Source organism: Corythoichthys intestinalis, chromosome 4, assembly GCF_030265065.1.
Source record: "Corythoichthys intestinalis isolate RoL2023-P3 chromosome 4, ASM3026506v1, whole genome shotgun sequence".
In the NCBI taxonomy this organism is placed as follows: domain Eukaryota; kingdom Metazoa; phylum Chordata; class Actinopteri; order Syngnathiformes; family Syngnathidae; genus Corythoichthys; species Corythoichthys intestinalis.
Window position 1 is genome coordinate 29,236,811 of NC_080398.1, and position 19,643 is coordinate 29,256,453.

Sequence of the window (19,643 nt, forward strand, 5' to 3'; positions counted from 1 at the left end):
TCGTCAGATAATCGTTATCGTATTGTGCGATACCAAGAGGTTCCCACTCCTAATGTCTAGCGCCGTCAATGGCAGCCAATGAGTTGAGAAGCTCAAAAAAAATTTATTTGGTTCTTTTTTTACGTCAAAAAAATATCTATGAAACTAATAATAATGCATTTTATTTATAACGCACTTTACATTTGAAAAACGAATCTCAAAGTGCACATTACCATGTAAAAAAATTAAAATATAAAGACTAAGAATAAAAGAGTAAAAACAAAAACAGACAGAAACACAGATAAAATCAGATACAAATCAGATAAAAGTAAGATAATCAGATAACATTAGCCAGAGTACGCTTTTTGAAAAAAGTAAGTCTTTAGTCCTTTTTTAAATGCATCCACTGTCTGAGGGGCTCTGAGGTGGTCTCGGAGGGCATTTCACAGACGAGGAGCAGCACAAAACAGTTATCAATCAATTTGACAATCGATCAGATGTTGAGTAATCGTAGCAGTCCTACTCAAAATCACTTGAGAGACTATTTTTATGCATCCTTAAGTGCTTCTATTTTGGTTTGCAACATTTTTTCCCCAATAAAAAAGGCAGAAGTCTATTTGAAGTAGAGATGCACGATAATATCGGTCACCGATAATTATCGGCCGATAATGGCAATTATGACGTCACACAGATAATCCAGATAAAACAAAATTCAACTGATAATGCAATCCGATAATTATATACTTTATTTAGCCTCCAAATGTGCGCAATCAACAGTTTTGTCCAATTTTGCTAGTTTTAAGGAGTTGTTTTTGCAGTGTAGTAATGTGATCAATGTTAGGAACGGCTTACTTTTAAAGGCATTTTTGTGCAATTTGGGTGTTTATTCTCTAAGTAATTGTTGCCAAAAGCGTACCTTTACACAATGTCATTGCCATTGTTTAGATGTTAGAATTTACTAATTGTTCACATTTGATGTGGAAAAAAATAGCACTAAATTATATTTTTGCACAGTAAAATTTGATCTTTGTATAAAATTTACATACATTTTTGAATAGAATTATCGGCGTGACGTTATCGGGTGGAAGGGGCAGGAAATTATCGGTTATCGATATCGGTTGAAAAATTTATTATCGTGCAACACTAATTTGAAGGAAATATTATTAAGTTGAAAATACAAAATTTGAAGAAATACAATAACGTAATTCTAATGCCAATTTAATCCATCAGGTGTTTGAAAACGAGCAAGGCATTTGCCCCCAGCGTGCAGTCAGGATGAACAGCGTGTTCTCACCTGCCATTTTTCCGCACCAAAGAAGCGGCAACGCAGCACGTTCCCTAACGTCACTGACAAAGCATCCTAATCTGTGGTCCAGCCTGCACTCTTCATTCAGCTGGTGAGTCTGCCAAGCACATACAGACGCATCGATTTACAATATTCAAATATGGTAAAATCCACAGTTTGAGCTAGTACTTCCATACAATTATTCCGCAATATCACATTTGAATCACAAGTCACATGTTAATAAAATCCATCCAACCCTCAAGCGATGACTGCCCACGCTTCCAGAAAGTTACTATTCGGTGACGGTAAATGGTGTTTATTTGTTCTGTCAAACAGCCAAAACACAATTTTTCTCAGACACATCATATCGACATTACTGCCATCACGAAACCGAACTGTGATCAATCTAAAAACTTATGGCTTTTTTGGCTCCCAGGCTGCTGAAGGCGTGCGGTAGTCGTCTGACTGAGAAGTTGCTGGAAGGGGCCCCCACTGAAGACACGTTGGTACTCATTGAGAGACAGACAGGTGACTAAAGTCAGGAATCAGTCAAGCGATTGTATTTTAGATTCTTATTCTGAAATATAATACAGTGGTATGAAAAAGTATCTGAACCTTTTGGAATTTCTCACATTTCTGCATAAAATAGTCAACAAATGATCTTTGTCAAAATCACACAGATGAAAAAACAGTGTCTGCATTAACTAAAACCAACAGAACATTTATAGCTTTTCATATTCTAATGAAGACAGCATGCAAACAATGAATTAAGGGGGGGGGGGGGTAACTAGGTGAACCATCACATTTAATATTTTGTGCCCCCCCCCTTTGGCAGCAATAACTTCAACCTGACGCTTCCTGTAGCTGTAGATCGGTCTGGCACATCGATCAGGACTAATCTTGGTCCATTCTTCTCCTCAAAACTGCTGTAATTCAGTCCGATTCCTGGGATGTCTGGCCTGAAACGCTCTCTTTAGGTCATGCCACAGCTATTCAATGGGGTTCAAGTCTGGACTTTGACTTGGCCACTCCAGAACGTGTATTTTGTTCTTCTGAAACCATTCTAAAGTTGATTTACTTCTGTTTTTTGAATCATTGTCTTGTTGCAGCATCCATTCTCTTTTTAGCGTCAACTGTCTGACCTACGGCCTCAGGTTTTCCTGCAAAAAAGCCTGATAAACTTTTGAATTCATTCTTCCATTAATGATTGCAAGTTGTCCAGGCCCTGAGGTAGCGAAACAGCCCCAAATAACGATGCTCCCTCCACCATGTTTCACGGTGGGGATGAAGTGTTGATGTTGGTGAGCTTTTCCATTTTTCCTCCACACATGACATTGTGTGTTACTCCCAAACAATTCAACTTTGGTTTCATCAGTCCACAAAATATTTTGCCAAAACTTCTGTGGAGTGTCCAAGTGCCTTTTTGCGAATAAGCAACAATGTTTTTTTAGACAGCAGTGGCTTCCTTTTTGATGTGTGCACAGAGATATTAGACTGCCACTGATTTCTGTAAGTCTTTAGCAGATACTCTATGGTTCTTTTTTACCACTCAGAGTATTCTGCGCTGAACTCTTGGTGTCATATTTGGTGGACGGCCACTCCTTGAGAGAGAAGCAACAGTGCCAAACTCTCTCCATTTGTAGACAGCTTCTCTCACTGTCGATTGATGAACATCCAGACTTTTAGAGATGTTTTTGTATCCTTTCCCAGCTTTATACAAATCAACAATCCTTCAAACAGCTCTTTTGACCGAGCCATGAGGCACAATGCTTCTCATCAAGATATTTCTTACCAGATGTGTTTTTTATAGTGGACAGGAAAGCTTTAAACCACTCATCAGTGATGGGGCACACACCTGACTTAAATTGTTTGATAAAAATTGGTTTCAATTGCTCTCTAAGTCTCCTTAGGCAGAGGGTTCACTTACTTATTTTTACCTCTTCTGTTATTGTTTGCATGCTATTCCCATTAAATTATGAAAACCTATAAATGTTTGGGTGGTTTTAGTTGAAGCAGACACTGTTTTTACATCTGTGTGATTTTGATAAATATCAGCTCACATTTGATGGTGATTTTATGCAGAAATGAAAGGAATTCCAAAAGGTTCAGATACTTTTTCATACCGCTGTTGTATAGTGTGCGTATGACTTTATTATGGAATGTGGTCCCTGCATTAATTTGATACATATTTTGTTTTGGTTCTACAACTATTCCATTTATTTTAAATGTCAGATTGGTAACAAAAATGCTCGCAATATTATTTAAACGTTGTTTTTGCACTACTTTACCTATTTTAGTAGGAGTATTACTACTAGCAGTACTTACTTAGTAGTCTTAGTAACTAAATGAGGCACCATATTTGCAGTTCTGGCTTGTTAAAAGTCAGCAATGTTGCTTGTCGCAATTTTACAACTTTGTGCCTCATGTAGTTACTACTACTACTACTACTACTACTACTACTACTACTAAAGTAGACCTGTACAATATACTGTATCATTTGAACATCACCATCGTAATATGTGCATGCGTAATTGTCCCATCGCAGGACGTGCGATTGTTTTTTTTTTTTTTTTAAATGTTTTTTAATGTAAACTTTTGTTTTCATAAAAGCAGCAATTGTGCAGAGACATTGCTTCCTGGATCCCTTTAACATTCACCAATCTTCATCATTCGCAGAAAAAAAACAACCTTATCCTGTATTAAACGGTATTATATGAATACTAGGAACGCCTCGATCACAATTTTTTGTACCCGAGTTCAAGTCACCTGACTTTGCGACTCTGCCAATACAAAGTCCCAATCCGATACCGAAAAAAAGTTGTTGTTTTTGCTTTGACACACACACTGCCGAGAACAGCCTCTCACTTCCACAATGAATGAGTTGCCACAGCACACTTAAGCCTGTGTACCATACTAAATAATGATGAACACATTTGTGCCTTTGATCGTAGAGCTACTAAGGCATCTCTGGCCAGATCAAAGCTACAAACCCGTCAATCATCATTAACTTTAAGTACCAAACGCCACTTGCACTGGTGACCAAGAAAACCAGTTTGGTCGCACTGCTTTGCAGGAGGGATGGTGAGAGGCTGTACGAGCATGAAGCAGAAAAGCAAATCTATTTTTAAAATAAAAAACACGATTCTTTTCACCCGACTCCAATCTTCTGAAAAATGGCGCAATCAGCCCGATTTCCGATCTTGTGACCGGATCGACACATCTCTAACGAATACAATGTGGTCATAGTGAGTCAACCAAAGTCTTCCCGAACAGAACTATTCACATTTGGTGAAAAATTTTCTAGTTTTAATGTCACAATTTATATTGCAAACCCCCCAAAAATGCAATGTCAGTTTTTTCCAATATCTTTCAACCCTATATAAAAGTAGTAACTACAGTGCTGGCCAAAAGTATTGGCACCCGTGCAACTCTGTCAGATAATGCTCAATTTCTCCCAGAAAATGATTTCAATTACAAATGCTTTGGTACTAATATCTTCATTTTTTTTTTTGGTTGCAATGAAAAAACACAAAACAGAATTAAAAAAAATAAATAAATAAATCATTATCATTTTACACAAAACTCCAAAAATGGGCCGGACAATAGTAATGGCACCCTTTGAAAAATCATGTGATGCTTTCTGTAATTTGTGTAATTAACAGGACCTGTTACTTACCTTTGGCACATAACAGTTGGTGGCAATAACTAAATCGCCCTTGCAGCCAGTTAAAATGGATTAAAGTTGACTCAACCTGTGTTCTTGTGTGTACCACATTGAGCATGGAGAAAAGAAAAGAAGACCAAAAAACTGTCTGAGGACTTGAGAAGCAAAATTGTAAAGAAGCATGGGCAATCTCAAAGCTACAAGTCCATCTCCAAAGACCTGAATGTTCCTGTGTCTACTGTGTGCAGTGTCATCATTAAGTGTAAAGCCCATGGCACTGTGGTTAACCTCCCTAGATGTGGACGGAAAAGAAAAATCGACAAGAGATTTCAACGAAAGAGTATGCGGATGGTGGATAAAGAACCCAGACTAACATCCAAACAAGTTCAAGCTGTCCTGCAGTCCGAGGGTACAATAGTGTCAACCCGTACTATCCGTCGGACTTTGAATAAAAAGGGACTCCCCAGAGACCTAAAAAAGCCAGGCTGGAGTTAGCCAAAACTTACCTGAGAAAGCCAAATACATTTTGGAAGAATGTCCTCCATTCAGATGAGACAAAAGTAGAGCTTTTTGGGATAAGGCATCAACATAGAGTTTACAGGGAAAAAAACAAGGCCTTCAAAGTAAAGAACACAGTCCCACCAGTAAGACATGGGGGAGGTTCCCTGATGTTTTGGGGTTGCTTCACTGCCTCTGGCACTGGACTGCTTGACCATGTGCATGGCATTATGAAGACTACCAACAAATTTTGCAGCATAATGTAGGGCCCAGTGCGAGAAAGCTGGGTCTCCCCCAGAGGTCATCGGTCTTCCGGGAGGACAATGACCCAAAACACACTTCAAAAAGCACTAGAAAATGGTTTGAGAGAAAGCACTAGAGACTTCTAAAGTGGCCAGCAATGATTCCAGACCTGAATCCCATAGAGCACCTGTGGAGAGATCTGAAAATGGCAGTGTGGAGAAGGCACCCTTCAAATCTCAGAGACCTGGAGCAGTTGGCCAAAGAATGGTCTAAAATTCCAGCAGAGCATTGTAAAGCCTGAGTTATGCTCCCGTGTTGAGGTGACGGCGCAGCAACTACGGCGTCATTCGACATTCGATGGTTCTCCGGCCAGGTGACGTGTTGCTCTGTAATTCACCGCCAAGCCACTAGAGGGGTGTGGCGTTATGTTTGTACGGTTTTGGGGCATGCTTGTTGACTTCCTCTTGTCTAGTTTAACGGAGAAAAAATAAATAATGCAAGATGGAACGCTTGAATGTGGCTCTTCAGCTCATCAACATTGAATAAATGTTGATCCTACAAATGTTGAGGCGCAGATGACGCAGAAGACGGTTTCGAGGCGGTCTGTCCAACTTTTGATGCCACATAGAGAGTTCTAGCCTTGGGTGGAAACCAGCTAGCTGTGGCTGCTAGCTTCAAACTGGCGTCGGGCACTGCGTCCAGCGTTTTATCCGAGTAACGTTATCATAAAAGCACCGTGGCACTCTCAATAAGTGATGATGTATCATGTGTGAACTGTCTGTTGTTGAAAAGTAAACATCAAAACAACTATTTTGGCACCAATCCTGTGCTTTATTCTTCAGATACTTGAAGTGTGACACGCAAATAAGTCAGACTGACAGCAAACATATGTACACAAAAAATGATGAAGTGCACCAACAAAAAATATGACATAAAGTGATAAAAAGCTGGCAGTTTTTGGCCGACTAGGTCACCGCTTCGTATGGCCACTCGATTCCGAACACACACGTGACGTCTCTGTGGTTCTTCCTTTTTTTTTTATTCAGTCACTGACCTTGCCATTTGGCAATCTTTATGATGTCTTGACGAGACTTGCTCTTCGATGATATTCCCGTCGGCTTGGTCCATTTTTGCGTGTAGAAAAGTAATGTTCTGTTCTATTCTACAATGGTGGTGATTTCGCACTGAACCGGAAACAACAGCCTGAGCAGACCAATCACAGTCCATTTCTGCCACATCCTATGCGTCGACGTGACGCTAGGGTTTGAAAATTCAATAGGAACACGTCACGCTACGGCGCAGGCTCGTAAATCGGGGGTCCCTTGAAGGCGCAGGTCTGACGCGGAAGCATAACTTGGCCTTAAGACACTCATTGATGGATACCGGAAGCAGTTGTTCACAGTTATTTTGTCTAAAGGTTGTGCTACCAAGTATTAGACTGAGGGTGCCGATAATTTTGTCCGGCCCATTTTTGGAGTTTTGAGTAAAATGATAATGATTTAATTTTTTTTTGCATTCTGTTTTGTGTTTTTCTTTGCAAGATATTGCTACCATAGCATTTGTAATTGCAATCATTTTCTGGGAGAAATTGAGCATTATCTGACAGAATTGCAGGGGTGCCAATACTTTTGGCCAGCACTGTATATGAGGCTACATGAGGCACTATGTTTGCAGTTCTGGCTTGTTAAAAGTCAGAAATTTTGCAACTTCAGGGCTTAAAGGTTAATTAAAAGGAAAGACAACATTTTTTTTATGTTTAGAATTTTTGTAATTATGAATAAATGTATACAATTAATAAAAACTAAATGAAATTAAAATGAATTTCATTTAACAAAAATAGGCTGTTACGGCTCTAAGTAGCACTCAATTTATTTTTCATACCATTTAAATGATTGCATGCTATTGATCGCAATAGACATCCAACTCATTTAAACCAGGAAGACTGGCTGTGAATGCTCGTGTGTCAGTGCCATTGACAGTGTTAGGCATCCAATTCATTTTGAAAGGTAGGGGGCAGCTATTTTATGAAATGCCGCTACTATTTTAGCCAATCAAATGATAGTATCCAAAATTTCTGACCCCTCCTCGTTATGTCATTAACACTCATCATCACATGCACCTGTACTTGAGAATATCTGTGTGTCTGGTGTGGGTATAATTGATGTCACAAAATGGCTGCGATTGTAATCTGTGTTATTTTTTTGTGTTTAAGCATTATTGTCGCCATTATTAGAGGTTTAACAAATGTTTAATTTGCATACTTAAATATTTTGTTCAACCATCTTGCACATGAAGGTTATTTACTAGCTGAAATTTTCAAACGGCTTGTCATAGCATGTTCATAAACTGATCGTTTTCTCTCAGCCTTTCTAAGTAATTACCGCAGTATCCCTTATGTTGTAATACCATGCTTGGAATGTGTTTTATCTGCTTTTACAAGAACAAGAAGAGGAAATGAGTTGCTGGGAAGGAGCCGAAGGAGGCATTTCCAAACCGCAGGGGCACCAATTAGACAGCGAACTGACTCCTGAAGATGAATCGCCCGGTCCGAGGTTTAGGTCATTGCGTCATTTGAGACAGGTAAAAATGAATGTGAATGTTTTTGGTGGAAGTAAATTACCGTATATTCCGCACTATAAGGCACACCACATTATAAGGCACACCTTCAATGATTGGCCTATTTTGAAACTTTTTTCATATATAAGGCGCACCGCATTATAAGGCACATATACAACCCCGAGCAAAAAGTATGGAATCACTAGTCTCGGACGAGCACTCACTCAGACATTTTATCATGTAGAACACACTCAGATAAAAAGCTTGAAAAGAATCATGAATTAGTTAAAAAAGTGCAACTCTTTGGCATTCATAAACACTAAAAGAAATGAATAAAAAACATTGTGGTGGTCAGTAAATGTTAATTTTATAGAGCAAGTGCAGGGAAATACATGGGGGCAAATAAGTACAGTGGGGAGAACAAGTATTTGATACACTGTAAATGGGAAAGCCCATTGGCAGTGTATCAAATACTTGTTCTCCCCACTGTATTTAGTCATCTACTAATTGTGCAAGTTCTCCCACTTGACAATATTAGAGAGGCCTGTAATTGTCAACATGGGTAAACCTCAACCATGAGAGACAATGTGGAAAAAACAGATAATCACATTGTTTGATTTTTAAAGAATTTATTTGCAAATCCTGGTGGAAAATAAGTATTTGGTCAATACCAAAAGTTCATCTCAATACTTTGTTATGTACCCTTTGTTGGCAATAACGGAGGCCAAACGTTTTCTGTAACTCTTCACAAGCTTTTTACACACTGTTGCTGGTATTTTGGCCCATTCCTCCATGCAGATCTCCTCTAGGGCAGTGATGTTTTGGGGCTGTCGTTGGGCAACACGGACTTTTAACTCCCTCTACAGATTTTTTTATGGGGTTGAGATCTAAAGACTGGCTCGGCCACTCCAGGACTTTGAAATGCTTCTTACGAAGCCTCTCCTTTGCTGCCCTGGCTGTGTGTTTGGGATCTTTGTCATGTTGAAAGACCCAGCCACATCTCATCTTCAATGCCCTTGCTGATGGAAGGAGATTTTCACTCAAAATATCTCGATATATGGCCCCATTTGTTCTTTCCTTTACACAGATCAGTCGTCCTGGTCCCTTTGCAGAAAAACAGCCCCAAAGCATGATATTTCCACTCCAATGCTTCACAGTGGGTATGATGTTCTTTGGATGCAATTCAGTATTCTTTCTCCTCCAAACACGATAACCTGTGTTTCTACCAAAAAGTTCTATTTTGGTTTCATATGACCATAACACATTCTCCCAGTCCTCTTCTGGATCATCCAAATGCTCTCTAGCGAACCGCAGACAGGCCTGGACGTGTACTTTCTTCAGCAGGGGGACACGTCTGGCAGTGCAGGATTTGAGTCCCTGGCGGCGCATTGTGTTACTGATAGTAGCCTTTGTTGCAGTGGTCCCAGATCTCTGTAGGTCATTCACTAGGTCCCCCCGTGTGGTTCTGGGATTTTTGCTCACGTTCTTGTTATCATTTTGATGCTACGGGGTGATATCTTGCATGGAGCCCCAGATCAAGGGAGATTATCAGTGGTCTTGTATGTCTTCCATTTTGTAATTATTGCTCCCACAGTTGATTTCTTTACACCAAGCGTTTTACCTATTGCAGATTCAGTCTTCCCAGCCTGGTGCAGGTCTACAATTTTGTCTCTGGTGTCCTTCGACAGCTCTTTTAGCCATAGTGGAGTTTGGAGTGTGACTGACTGAAGTTGTGGACAGGTTTCTTTTATACCGATAATGAGTTAAAACAGGGGCCATTAATACAGGTAACGAGTGGAGCCTCGTTAGACCTCGTTAGAACTCGTTAGAAGAAGTTAGACCTCTTTGACAGCCAGAAATCTTGCTTGTTCGTAGGTGACCAAATACGTATTTTCCACTCTAATTTGGAAATAAATTCTTTAAAAATCAAACAATGTGATTTTCTGTTTTTTTTTTTTTTTCACATTCTGTCTCTTATGATTGAGGTTTACCCATGTTGACAATGACAGGCCGCTCTAATCTTTTCAAGTAGAACAAAATTGTTGGTTGACTTAATACTTATTTGCCCCACTGTATATATGGAATCACTCCATTCTGAGGAAAAAAATATGGAATCATGAGAAACAAACAAAGAAATAACAATCAAAACACATCTCTAGTATTTAGTTGCCCCACCTCTGGCTTTTATGACAGCTTGCAGTCTCTGAGTCATGGACTTGATGAGTATTCATCAATTTGGTGCCAACTCTCTTTGATTGCATTTGCCAGATCATCCTTGCAGGTCGGAGCCTTGCCGTGGACCATTTTTTTCCATTTCCACCACACGTTATCTCAATAGGGTTGAGATCTGGGCTATTTGCAGGCCATGACATTGACTGGATGAGTCTTTCTCCAAGGAATTATTTAACAATTTTAGCTCTGTGGCATGATGCATTGTACTCTTGGAAAATGACAAACATATTTTCAATTGAAGGGATAAGAAAGCTGTCTAAAATTTCAATGTAATTATTGAAGATTTAACCACAGCCATCTCCCCAGTGCCTTTGCTGACATGCAGCCCTATATCATCAAGGACAGAGGGAATTTTGATGACTATTTCAGGCAGTCATCTTTGTAAATCTCACTGGAACAGCACCAAACAAAAGTTCCAGAATCATCACCTTGTCCAATCCAGATTCTTGACTCTTGACAAGGGACTGATGATTCCATACTTTTTGCTCGGGGTTGTATAAATGCTACAGTAGAGGCTGGGGTTATGTTATGCATCCATTAAATGGAGCTGTGCTCCGAGTTGCTGTGCGACTTTTTGCGGCACAAAATTTATACATATAAAAGGTGCACCGGATTATAAGGCGCATTATCGGCTTTTGAGGAAATTTAAGGTTTTTAGGTGCGCCTTATAGTGCGGAAAATATGTAATATTTTCTCAGCGGCATAACACTTAGCCATGATGAGACTTTCGTGAGTCACAGTCTGGTATGTCTTGCGTAGGTCCTTGGAGCTGCTGAGTTCCGGCAGGTGACGTGGCATGTGCTCATGGGAAACCAGGTCATATGGAGAGGAGCAGACTCCGGGCTCATCCAGTCTGCTTTTACAACACTCAAGGTACTTAAGCCTGGCTAAATTTTCTTAGGGGCTTTTTGTTTTGTTTTTCTATACATAAACCACATCCTAGAACAGATTGTGTTGGAATCATCAAATTAAATGTAACCGAGCTTCGTCATAACATTTTTTAAAGCTTACAACTAGACTCTGGATATAATAACTGACAATAGAGAAAGTTGATTTTAATTCCTGCCTGCGGCTCTAACATTATTATTTGGCTAATGTTCCGCACCCTGATGTCTTCCTTGCCTCTACTTGTGTTGCTGACCTGCTTCTAACAAGGGAGGATACAGGCCATAGCACGCAGCTGTTATCAGCGCCCCCCCCTTTTTTTTTTTTTAGGATCCAAAGTAAAAACACAACTGGCTTGGATTCGTAACTTCCGAATGGAAAACTGAATCTGTGCTTTCCCTTATGACCTATTCAGTCAGATTGGGCATTGAGATAAAGAACTATATCATCACGCTTCCAGTACAATGCAAGTCACGTGACATTCCGGGTATCGCTATGACCTCTTATGAGTATTGGTTCACTGAGTATTTCTGATATGACTAGACATTTACTAATTCGGGTGGTCTTTTCCTTGTAGTGAATCTTTTGTAATCCACTTTGTTTGTCTTTGTGTCTCGTACGTCAGTCATTGCTCCCGGTAGGCTGTGTGCGTTCAGTTCCCTACAGTGCTCAATATGAAGAAGCCTACAAGTGTAACTTCTTGGGTCTGAGCCCAGATGTGGTCATTCCAGCACACGTCATAACTTCAGGTAAAACACAAGAACCAAAGGTTTAGTAGTACATCACAGAAGCACTAATAGTAGGCCTGAGTGATAAATCAATTTAGGAATTAATTCAAGGTTGTTGTTTTTTTATTGCCAATGATTGAGAAAGTTAAAATACGAAATATATCAACCAGTTATTCAATTGATTATTCCATGAGATTGTTTTATGTGCAGTTATTGCTATGTTTTGGGGGCTGACAACACAAATAGATTATTAATGTTACTTTTGTTTGCCATTTAACATTTTTTTACACTTGTTTAGAGCTGTCCCTGTCTTTTGTTTGTATTTTCTTCAGAAAATAGGGAAGAAAAAAAATTAAAAACATTTTGAATCACATTTTTAATTTAAAAATCTGACATTTTACTTTAATGCCATATTGCCCAGTGATAGTGTAAATAAATTCTGATTTTGTATAGTTTTGGTAGTATTTGGAGTTAGTTAAACAGGTACACTACTGTTCAACCGTAGTGTATCATACGGGATTTTTCATTATTTACACTACGGTTCAAAAGTTTGGGTCCACTTAGACCCCAAACTTTTACACCGTAGTGTACAAGTACAAGGTGTCATTCCATAGCGCAGGAACTTTGCCAATTGTTGTTGAAATAACCTCAAATTTTATATTTTAACTAGGGCTGTCAAAATTATCGCGTTAACGGGCGGTAATTAATTTTTTAAATTAATCACGTTAAAATATTTGACGCAATTAACGCACATTCCCCGCTCAGATTAAAATGACAGCAGTGTAATGTCCGCTTGTTACTTGTTACCTGTTTTTTGTTGTTTGGCGCCCTCTGCTGGCGCTTGGGTCCAAATGATTTTATGGGTTTGGGGAGTGAGCATGGTGTAATGACATCAACAATGGCAAGCTACTAGTTTATTTTTTGATTGAAAAATTTACAAATTTTAATAAAACGAAAACATTAAGAGGGGTTTTAATATTAAAATTTCTATAACTTGTACTAACATTTATCTTTTAAGAACTACAAGTTTTTCTATCCATGGTTAGCTTTAAGAAAATGTTAATAATGTTAATGGCAGCTTGTTTATTTATTGTTATAATCAGTGTTGTTAATAACGGCGTTAGAATATAACGGCGTTACTAACGGCGTTTTTTTTTTTTCAGTAATGAGTCATCTAATTAACTAATTTTCTCATCTTGGCAACGCCGTTACCGTTACTGAGGCGGGAAAGGCGTGCGTTACTATGAGTTACTAAGTTGGTTGAATAAAAAAAAGTCTGAGAGAAACGGACTCACGGAGACAAGAGAGCAGAGCAGGAGTGGGGAAGACACCGTTGCAACCGCGATGCTAGGTGGCTCCAATAATACCTGACTGTAGCCATAGCCGACAAACTACGCCCACATGACATGGTAGATATCATATTATAGAACTAGATGCAAATGACAGACTCACCTGCATTGGCAACATGTTTGAAGGACTACATGCGTTAGTAAACAGCCGCCATCTTAAAGCAGTAGACCTCTCAGGAAGGCTCTGATGTAGAGATCCTTCCTAGCGAACCTAACTTTTTTAAATCTAAAATGCTCCTAAATCGGCAAAATCTTAACTTAAATCTGTCTTTAAATGATGAAACAGTTTTAAAACCTACACATGTTTAAAGTAGACAGAAGGGAACTAATGCAATAACGGGAGCAATTTTAACAACTTTAACGGTTGATTCACAACTTTAAATGACTTCCACACATAGCAAAGGTTACTATCTAGTTATCGCAATACCCTTGTGTCTAGTTAAGTGGAGGGTAAAGAATTGGGCTAGGGCCAATTGTCCCCCAAACCCATTAAACTTCACATTGCGTGACCTGTTTGTTTTTTTTTGTTTTTGTTTTTTGTTTTTTGAGGGGAAAAAAAAAAAGAAAATTATCACTAGTTACTTTGCCAAGTAACTAATTACTCTTACATTCAGGTAACTGAGTTACTAACGCAATTACTTTTTGGGAGAAGTAATTTGTAACTGTAATTAATTACTTTTTTAAAGTAAAATTAACAACACTGGTTATAATAAACAAATACAGTATTTATGTACCGTATGTTGAATGTATATATCCGTCTTGTGTCTTATCTTTTCATTCCAACAATAATTTACAGAAAAATATGGCATATTTTATAGATGGTTTGAATTGCGAATAATTATGATTAGTTAATTTTTAAGCTGTAATTAACTCGATTAAAAATTTTAATCGTTTGACAGCCCTCATTTTAACTTAAACATGTTATATTTCATACTTGATTTTTTTTTTTTTTTTTTTTTTTTTTCCGGATTGAGAAATACCATTCACTTCACAAGAGAAGTCGTTTTGCGTCTTAGAAAATGCTCGAATGTAGTCACCCAGTACTGGTGTGCCTTCACTTCAAAATATGGAAAAATCCTACCAACCAGCAAAAAAATTTAGACATGGTAGTATAAATTTAAAGAGGAAAGATATATGTTTGACATGAACTTGACATGTATCATGTCACATACGTACATATCGATCACTTGAGAAATCAGTCACAGAATGTACAAATATTTAAATTTCTCCTTCAAAGATGAGTAAAACTTGTTAACAACATCTATACTGTTTAATTTTGCGGAGGTACGCTGCAAAACCAAAAGTATGAATTCATTGTGTTTTGTGCTTGCAGAGTTTTCAGTGCTTGTGGATGTCAGCTCAGAGACAGGCTGTCACAGCCTGCTGACAGAAGACAATATCTGTTCGTTTTATCAGTTCAACATCAGCAGTGCCAACACACAGCCAACAGATAGAGGTGAGGTGAAATACCTTTTCGTGAGAACTGGAGACTCAGGGACAGTTTACATGGCGATACAAAGACGCAATGACTGAGTAGCGGAATGGCCTCACGTGCATATGGTGTCGGCGAAGACGAAAAATTCTGAATCCTGCCTCCAAAGTCGAAGAATTCGATTGCGGGGGAATGATGGGAGAGCTTGCTCCGCATGCATATCAAAGGCTCCCGCGGCGCGAGACCGCGCCGATAACGTTAGCGCTCGTACACGTCACATTTGGCGTGCGCAGCGGTGGTACTAAACATTAAAAACAGCAAATATGGCGGAATGTCGGCTTTAATTTACTGTTTTAATAATATTTTTAAATTAAATATGCTGAATGTTTCCATTTTTGTGCCTTTTTGAACAAAAGAAAAATGCCATTGCTTCGAGTGGGCGGGCATATTTTTATCTGGGTTGAGGAGTTTGGTGGGGTTAATGTGCGTCATTCGCTGTCACCTTATAAATCTGCACTGCCCCCTAGGGCTTGGCATGAATACTACATCGTTTTCATGCAGAATTGCGACATTGTTCGAATGGAGACGGGCCTATATAAATGCAAATTTGAAATTTTTCATATTCTCGGAGAGTCACCATGTAAACGGCCCCTCAGTAGCGCAGTTGGTAGCTCAAGTTGTCCTGGGACCGAAGGGTCATTGGTTTGATTCCCGGCTACAATTGCCCACCAGCACCATTGGTGTGTATAGTAACCATGTAGATAGATGCGCTAGTTTATCTGTTTTTTAGCCTCCCAGTTCAGACTGCCTTTGTCCATTGAGCCCGTTCAAGTATCACGCATGTGCACTAATTCACAGTTCAAGATGCGCTGAGCAAACTGACCCGCATGCGCAGGAGCATCAAAACGAATGCTGGCTCAATGTCATTCTAGGGTGATGATATTTTGATTTCCAAAAAGAGGACACAAATGACTGACATAAATAATCCCCGTTTAGTCTTATATTCAAATTTAATATGGATTGATAGCATGCACGCACTGTCCGTGCATGACACACACATACGGACTGTTTGACCCGACTTTCGGCCGTGTAAGCAATCTTGAGATACTGCTCATTTGGAGCAGAGAGAAAACGGAGCATCCTTAGGCTTATCGTCAACCCATTTTATGTTTTTATGACTGTTGTCAAGCCCGTCTCCCCCCTAAAGCCGCATTCAAGCTAGGCTCTAACGCTAATGCACAGCTGCACCGCTACCATAGCGCCCTGTCTCTCTCGCTCTTTGCTGACGCAATTGCTCCATGAATTCCGATTTGGGTGACTTGACAGTTCAGACCGTGGCCACATTCTAGATCGGATTTTAACCACGTACCAAAGTGACTTATATCAGATTTGAAATGGTCCACTTTTGTGCGACTTTTCCCGTTCAGACCGTCAAGTTAATGCCTCACTCGAGTCAGAAAAACACGAAAAAATTGGATTCATGCATTAAGACGTGCAGTATTAACCTAGTGTAAGTACGCTCCTTTTACTAGGGCTGCAGCTATCTATTATTTTAGTAGTCGATTAATCAATGAACTAGTTAGTTCGAATGATTGAGTAATCGGATAAGGAACATGAAAAATTAAAATACCTGAGCTGAGCCACAAACGGTAAAAAAAATAAATAAATAAGGATCTATGTACAACAAAAGAACAATTGGCCAACTTACATAGCAAAGTCCGCTAGCTTAAATGCTATAAAATACTAAGGGTTTTTTTTGCAATGCTCCTAACAAATGGTTCAGACACACATTCCCACAAAAAAACGGCTAAATACACCTATAAACTAAATTACGAATGAATTAACAAAAACATGAGCTCAAACAAAAACTTAACTTACGTTGATCTGAACAGGGAGCAGTTGGATTCAGCTATATGAAATGAGGCAGACCAGAGGGTAGTGTATCCACCCTAACCAATGAAACAAAATGCAAACACTTTCAAAATAAACCATTACATCGTCACTTTAGTTAAACGGATACTCGAAGCAACAAAATTTAATTGGAATATTTTTTTCTAATCGAATACTTGAGTTAATCGATTGATCGTTGCAGCTCTACCATTTACCATTTAAATTGAACCGCCACAGAACAAAAACTAAAAGTAGCAAGTTTTGTTTTTTTATTTAAATCTGCGGCCCAGTTTTTATTGGCCCACAGCAAAGTATAAAAATATCCTGTAATATGGTCCACACAAGATGCTTAAATTCAGCCTACATTCTGTTGCACTTCTTATCTTTAACATTAGATGGAGCTAGTCACTTAAACAGCACCTCTCTATTAACTCAGGAGTCAAGATCTGACAATATGATGAAATTAATATGGGAAACTGTGGAATTTATCTCTTATACACTTGGTTTTGTAATGTATCATCATTATTAACTAATTTCAGTACTGTGTTTTAAATACCGTATTGGCCCGATTATAAGACGGTGTTTTTTGCATTGAAATAAGACTGAAAAAGTGGGGGTCGTCTTATAGTTGCGGTCTAGACATTATACCCATTCACGACGCTAGATGACGCCAGATATCATTGAAGCGAATGCTGAACTTGAGGAGTAATGTTCTGTCATGAAAGACCTCAGCTACTCTCAAGTTTAACCAGTTTGCATTATTTTATTGCAATGTTTTTCCTTTTTCAGATTTGTTTCAAGACTACAGTTACAGTTAGACCTCACTTTGATGGTTTTTGCAATTATGGCAATTTTGTTGTTTTATCACAATAGATTGGTTTATTTACATTTCAAAAAGCAGAAGCCATTCATTTACAAATGTGATTGCACTTTAGTTTACATTAGGGCTGTCAAAATTATCACGTTAACGGGCAGTAATTATTTTTCTTAATTAATCACGTTAAAATATTTGACGCAATTAACGCACATGCCCCGCTCAAACAGATTAAAATGACAGCACTGTAATGCCCGCTTGTTACTTGTTTTTTGGTGTTTGGCGCCCTCTAATGGCGCTTTCAGCACAATGAGTGAGCATGGTGTAATTATTGACATCAACAATGGCGAGCTACTAGTTTATTTTTTGATTGAAAATTTTACAAATTTTAATAAAACGAAAACATTAAGAGGGATTCTAATATAAAATTTCTATAACTTACTAACATTTATCTTTTAAGAACTACAAGTCTTTCTATCCATGGATCGCTTTAAGAGAATGTTAATAATGTTAATGCCATCTTGTGGATTTATTGTTATAATAAACAAATACAGTACTTATGTACCGTATGTTGAATGTATATATCCGTCTTGTGTCTTATCTTTCCATTCCAACAATAATTTACAGAAAAAATATGGCATATTTTATAGCTGGTTTGAATTGCAAGTAATTACGATTAATTAATTTTTAAGCTGTAATTAACTCGATTAAAAATTTTAATCATTTGACAGCCCTAGTTTACATATTTAAATGTTCAGATATTAAGATTTGAATGAGGCAAAATAACATGCTTTTTCTCTCAAATATATTGTTATAATCTTTTTTTTTTTTTTTTCAGATGTACTGTAATTATTTTCTGTATAAAAATTAATTTGGTGTTCAAAAAGTCTTTTTTCAAACTTGAGTCGTGAAAAAGAGGGGGTCGTCTTATAATAATAATAATAATAATAATAATAATAATAGTCTTAAAAGTCTTAAATTCGGGCCAATACGGTAAATAAATTTTTTTTTTTTTTTTTAAATGCAATAAATCGAGCTATCTTACTTGTGATTTTCATGACTTTTTTTGTCATTATTGTTCTGCAAAGTTTGTTTCAGTTGTATTTAATATAAATATATATACTGTATTTTGCAATATCCTTATACCTCTCAACTGAACTCATTCACTGCCATTGACAGTTATAAACATCAAATTCATTTCAACTTGGAAGGCTGGCATTAAGTGAGCATGTTTTGTTGCCATTGACAGCGATAGACGTCCAATCCAATTTGACTTGGGGGCTGGCTGCAATTGAATGATCGGTGCCATTCCAAGGGATTGGACGTCTATCACTGTCAACGGCAGCCAATGAGTTAACGATTTTTTAAAAACTCTGTTTCTCAACCAGGACCAACGTTACTAAACAAACTGGAGGTGGCGCTGTCCAACGAGAACTTGTCTGTGGACGTGGTGTCTCACTGTCTGCTGTGTTTGAAGGAGGAGTGGATGAAGTGAGACCCCCTTGCTGTTTTTGGCTTGTTCACACATGTCAGCAGTCATCTCACGGCATGTTCTCCCTCCCCTTTCAGCAAGGTCAAAGTGCTCTTTAAATTCTCTAAAGTGGACGGGCGAGGCAGGGAAGACACACAGAAGGTTCTAGCCTTGCTCGGCACCACGGGGTCCGGCGAGGAGGACAACGTGAGGCTGCTCAAATTCTGGATGACGGGACTGAGTAAAACCTACAAGAGCCATTTGATGAGCGCTGTCCGGGGAGGGGAGAGAAGCCCCAGCCAGTGACAAAGACTCAAAGAAGAAGGCCTATTGTATTGAGAAAAGGAAAGTGAAAGCAAGAATTCTTTCCAGGCCACTTTTACTAGAAATGAATGAAAGGAAATCCTGTTTTTTCCCAGAAGTAATGATAATTCTAATTGATTATTGTCCAAATGAGATTAGATTTACAGTGCCTTGCAAAAGTATTCGGCCCCCTTGAACCTTGCAACCTTTCGCCACATTTCAGGCTTCAAACGTAATGATATAAAATTTTAATTTTTTTGTCAAGAATCAACAACAAGTGGGACACAATCGTGAAGTGGAACAAAATTTATTGG

General features: G+C 38.5%; 1 protein-coding gene across 1 annotated transcript in view; it reads left to right on the forward strand.

Annotated features, from left to right (window-relative positions):
• The window catches only part of flcn (folliculin), a 31,553-nt gene extending 11,969 nt beyond the window's left edge, over positions 1–19,584 (forward strand). Inside the window, exons 5-12 of the mRNA XM_057834441.1 lie at positions 1,210–1,376; positions 1,701–1,792; positions 8,110–8,249; positions 11,217–11,330; positions 11,968–12,091; positions 14,753–14,875; positions 18,944–19,046; positions 19,125–19,584. Of these exons, the coding sequence (XP_057690424.1) occupies positions 1,210–1,376; positions 1,701–1,792; positions 8,110–8,249; positions 11,217–11,330; positions 11,968–12,091; positions 14,753–14,875; positions 18,944–19,046; positions 19,125–19,332 (1,071 nt within the window). The 3' untranslated portion in view covers positions 19,333–19,584. The remainder of the gene's footprint in view (positions 1–1,209; positions 1,377–1,700; positions 1,793–8,109; positions 8,250–11,216; positions 11,331–11,967; positions 12,092–14,752; positions 14,876–18,943; positions 19,047–19,124) is intronic.
• The last annotated feature ends 59 nt before the right edge of the window (positions 19,585–19,643 follow it).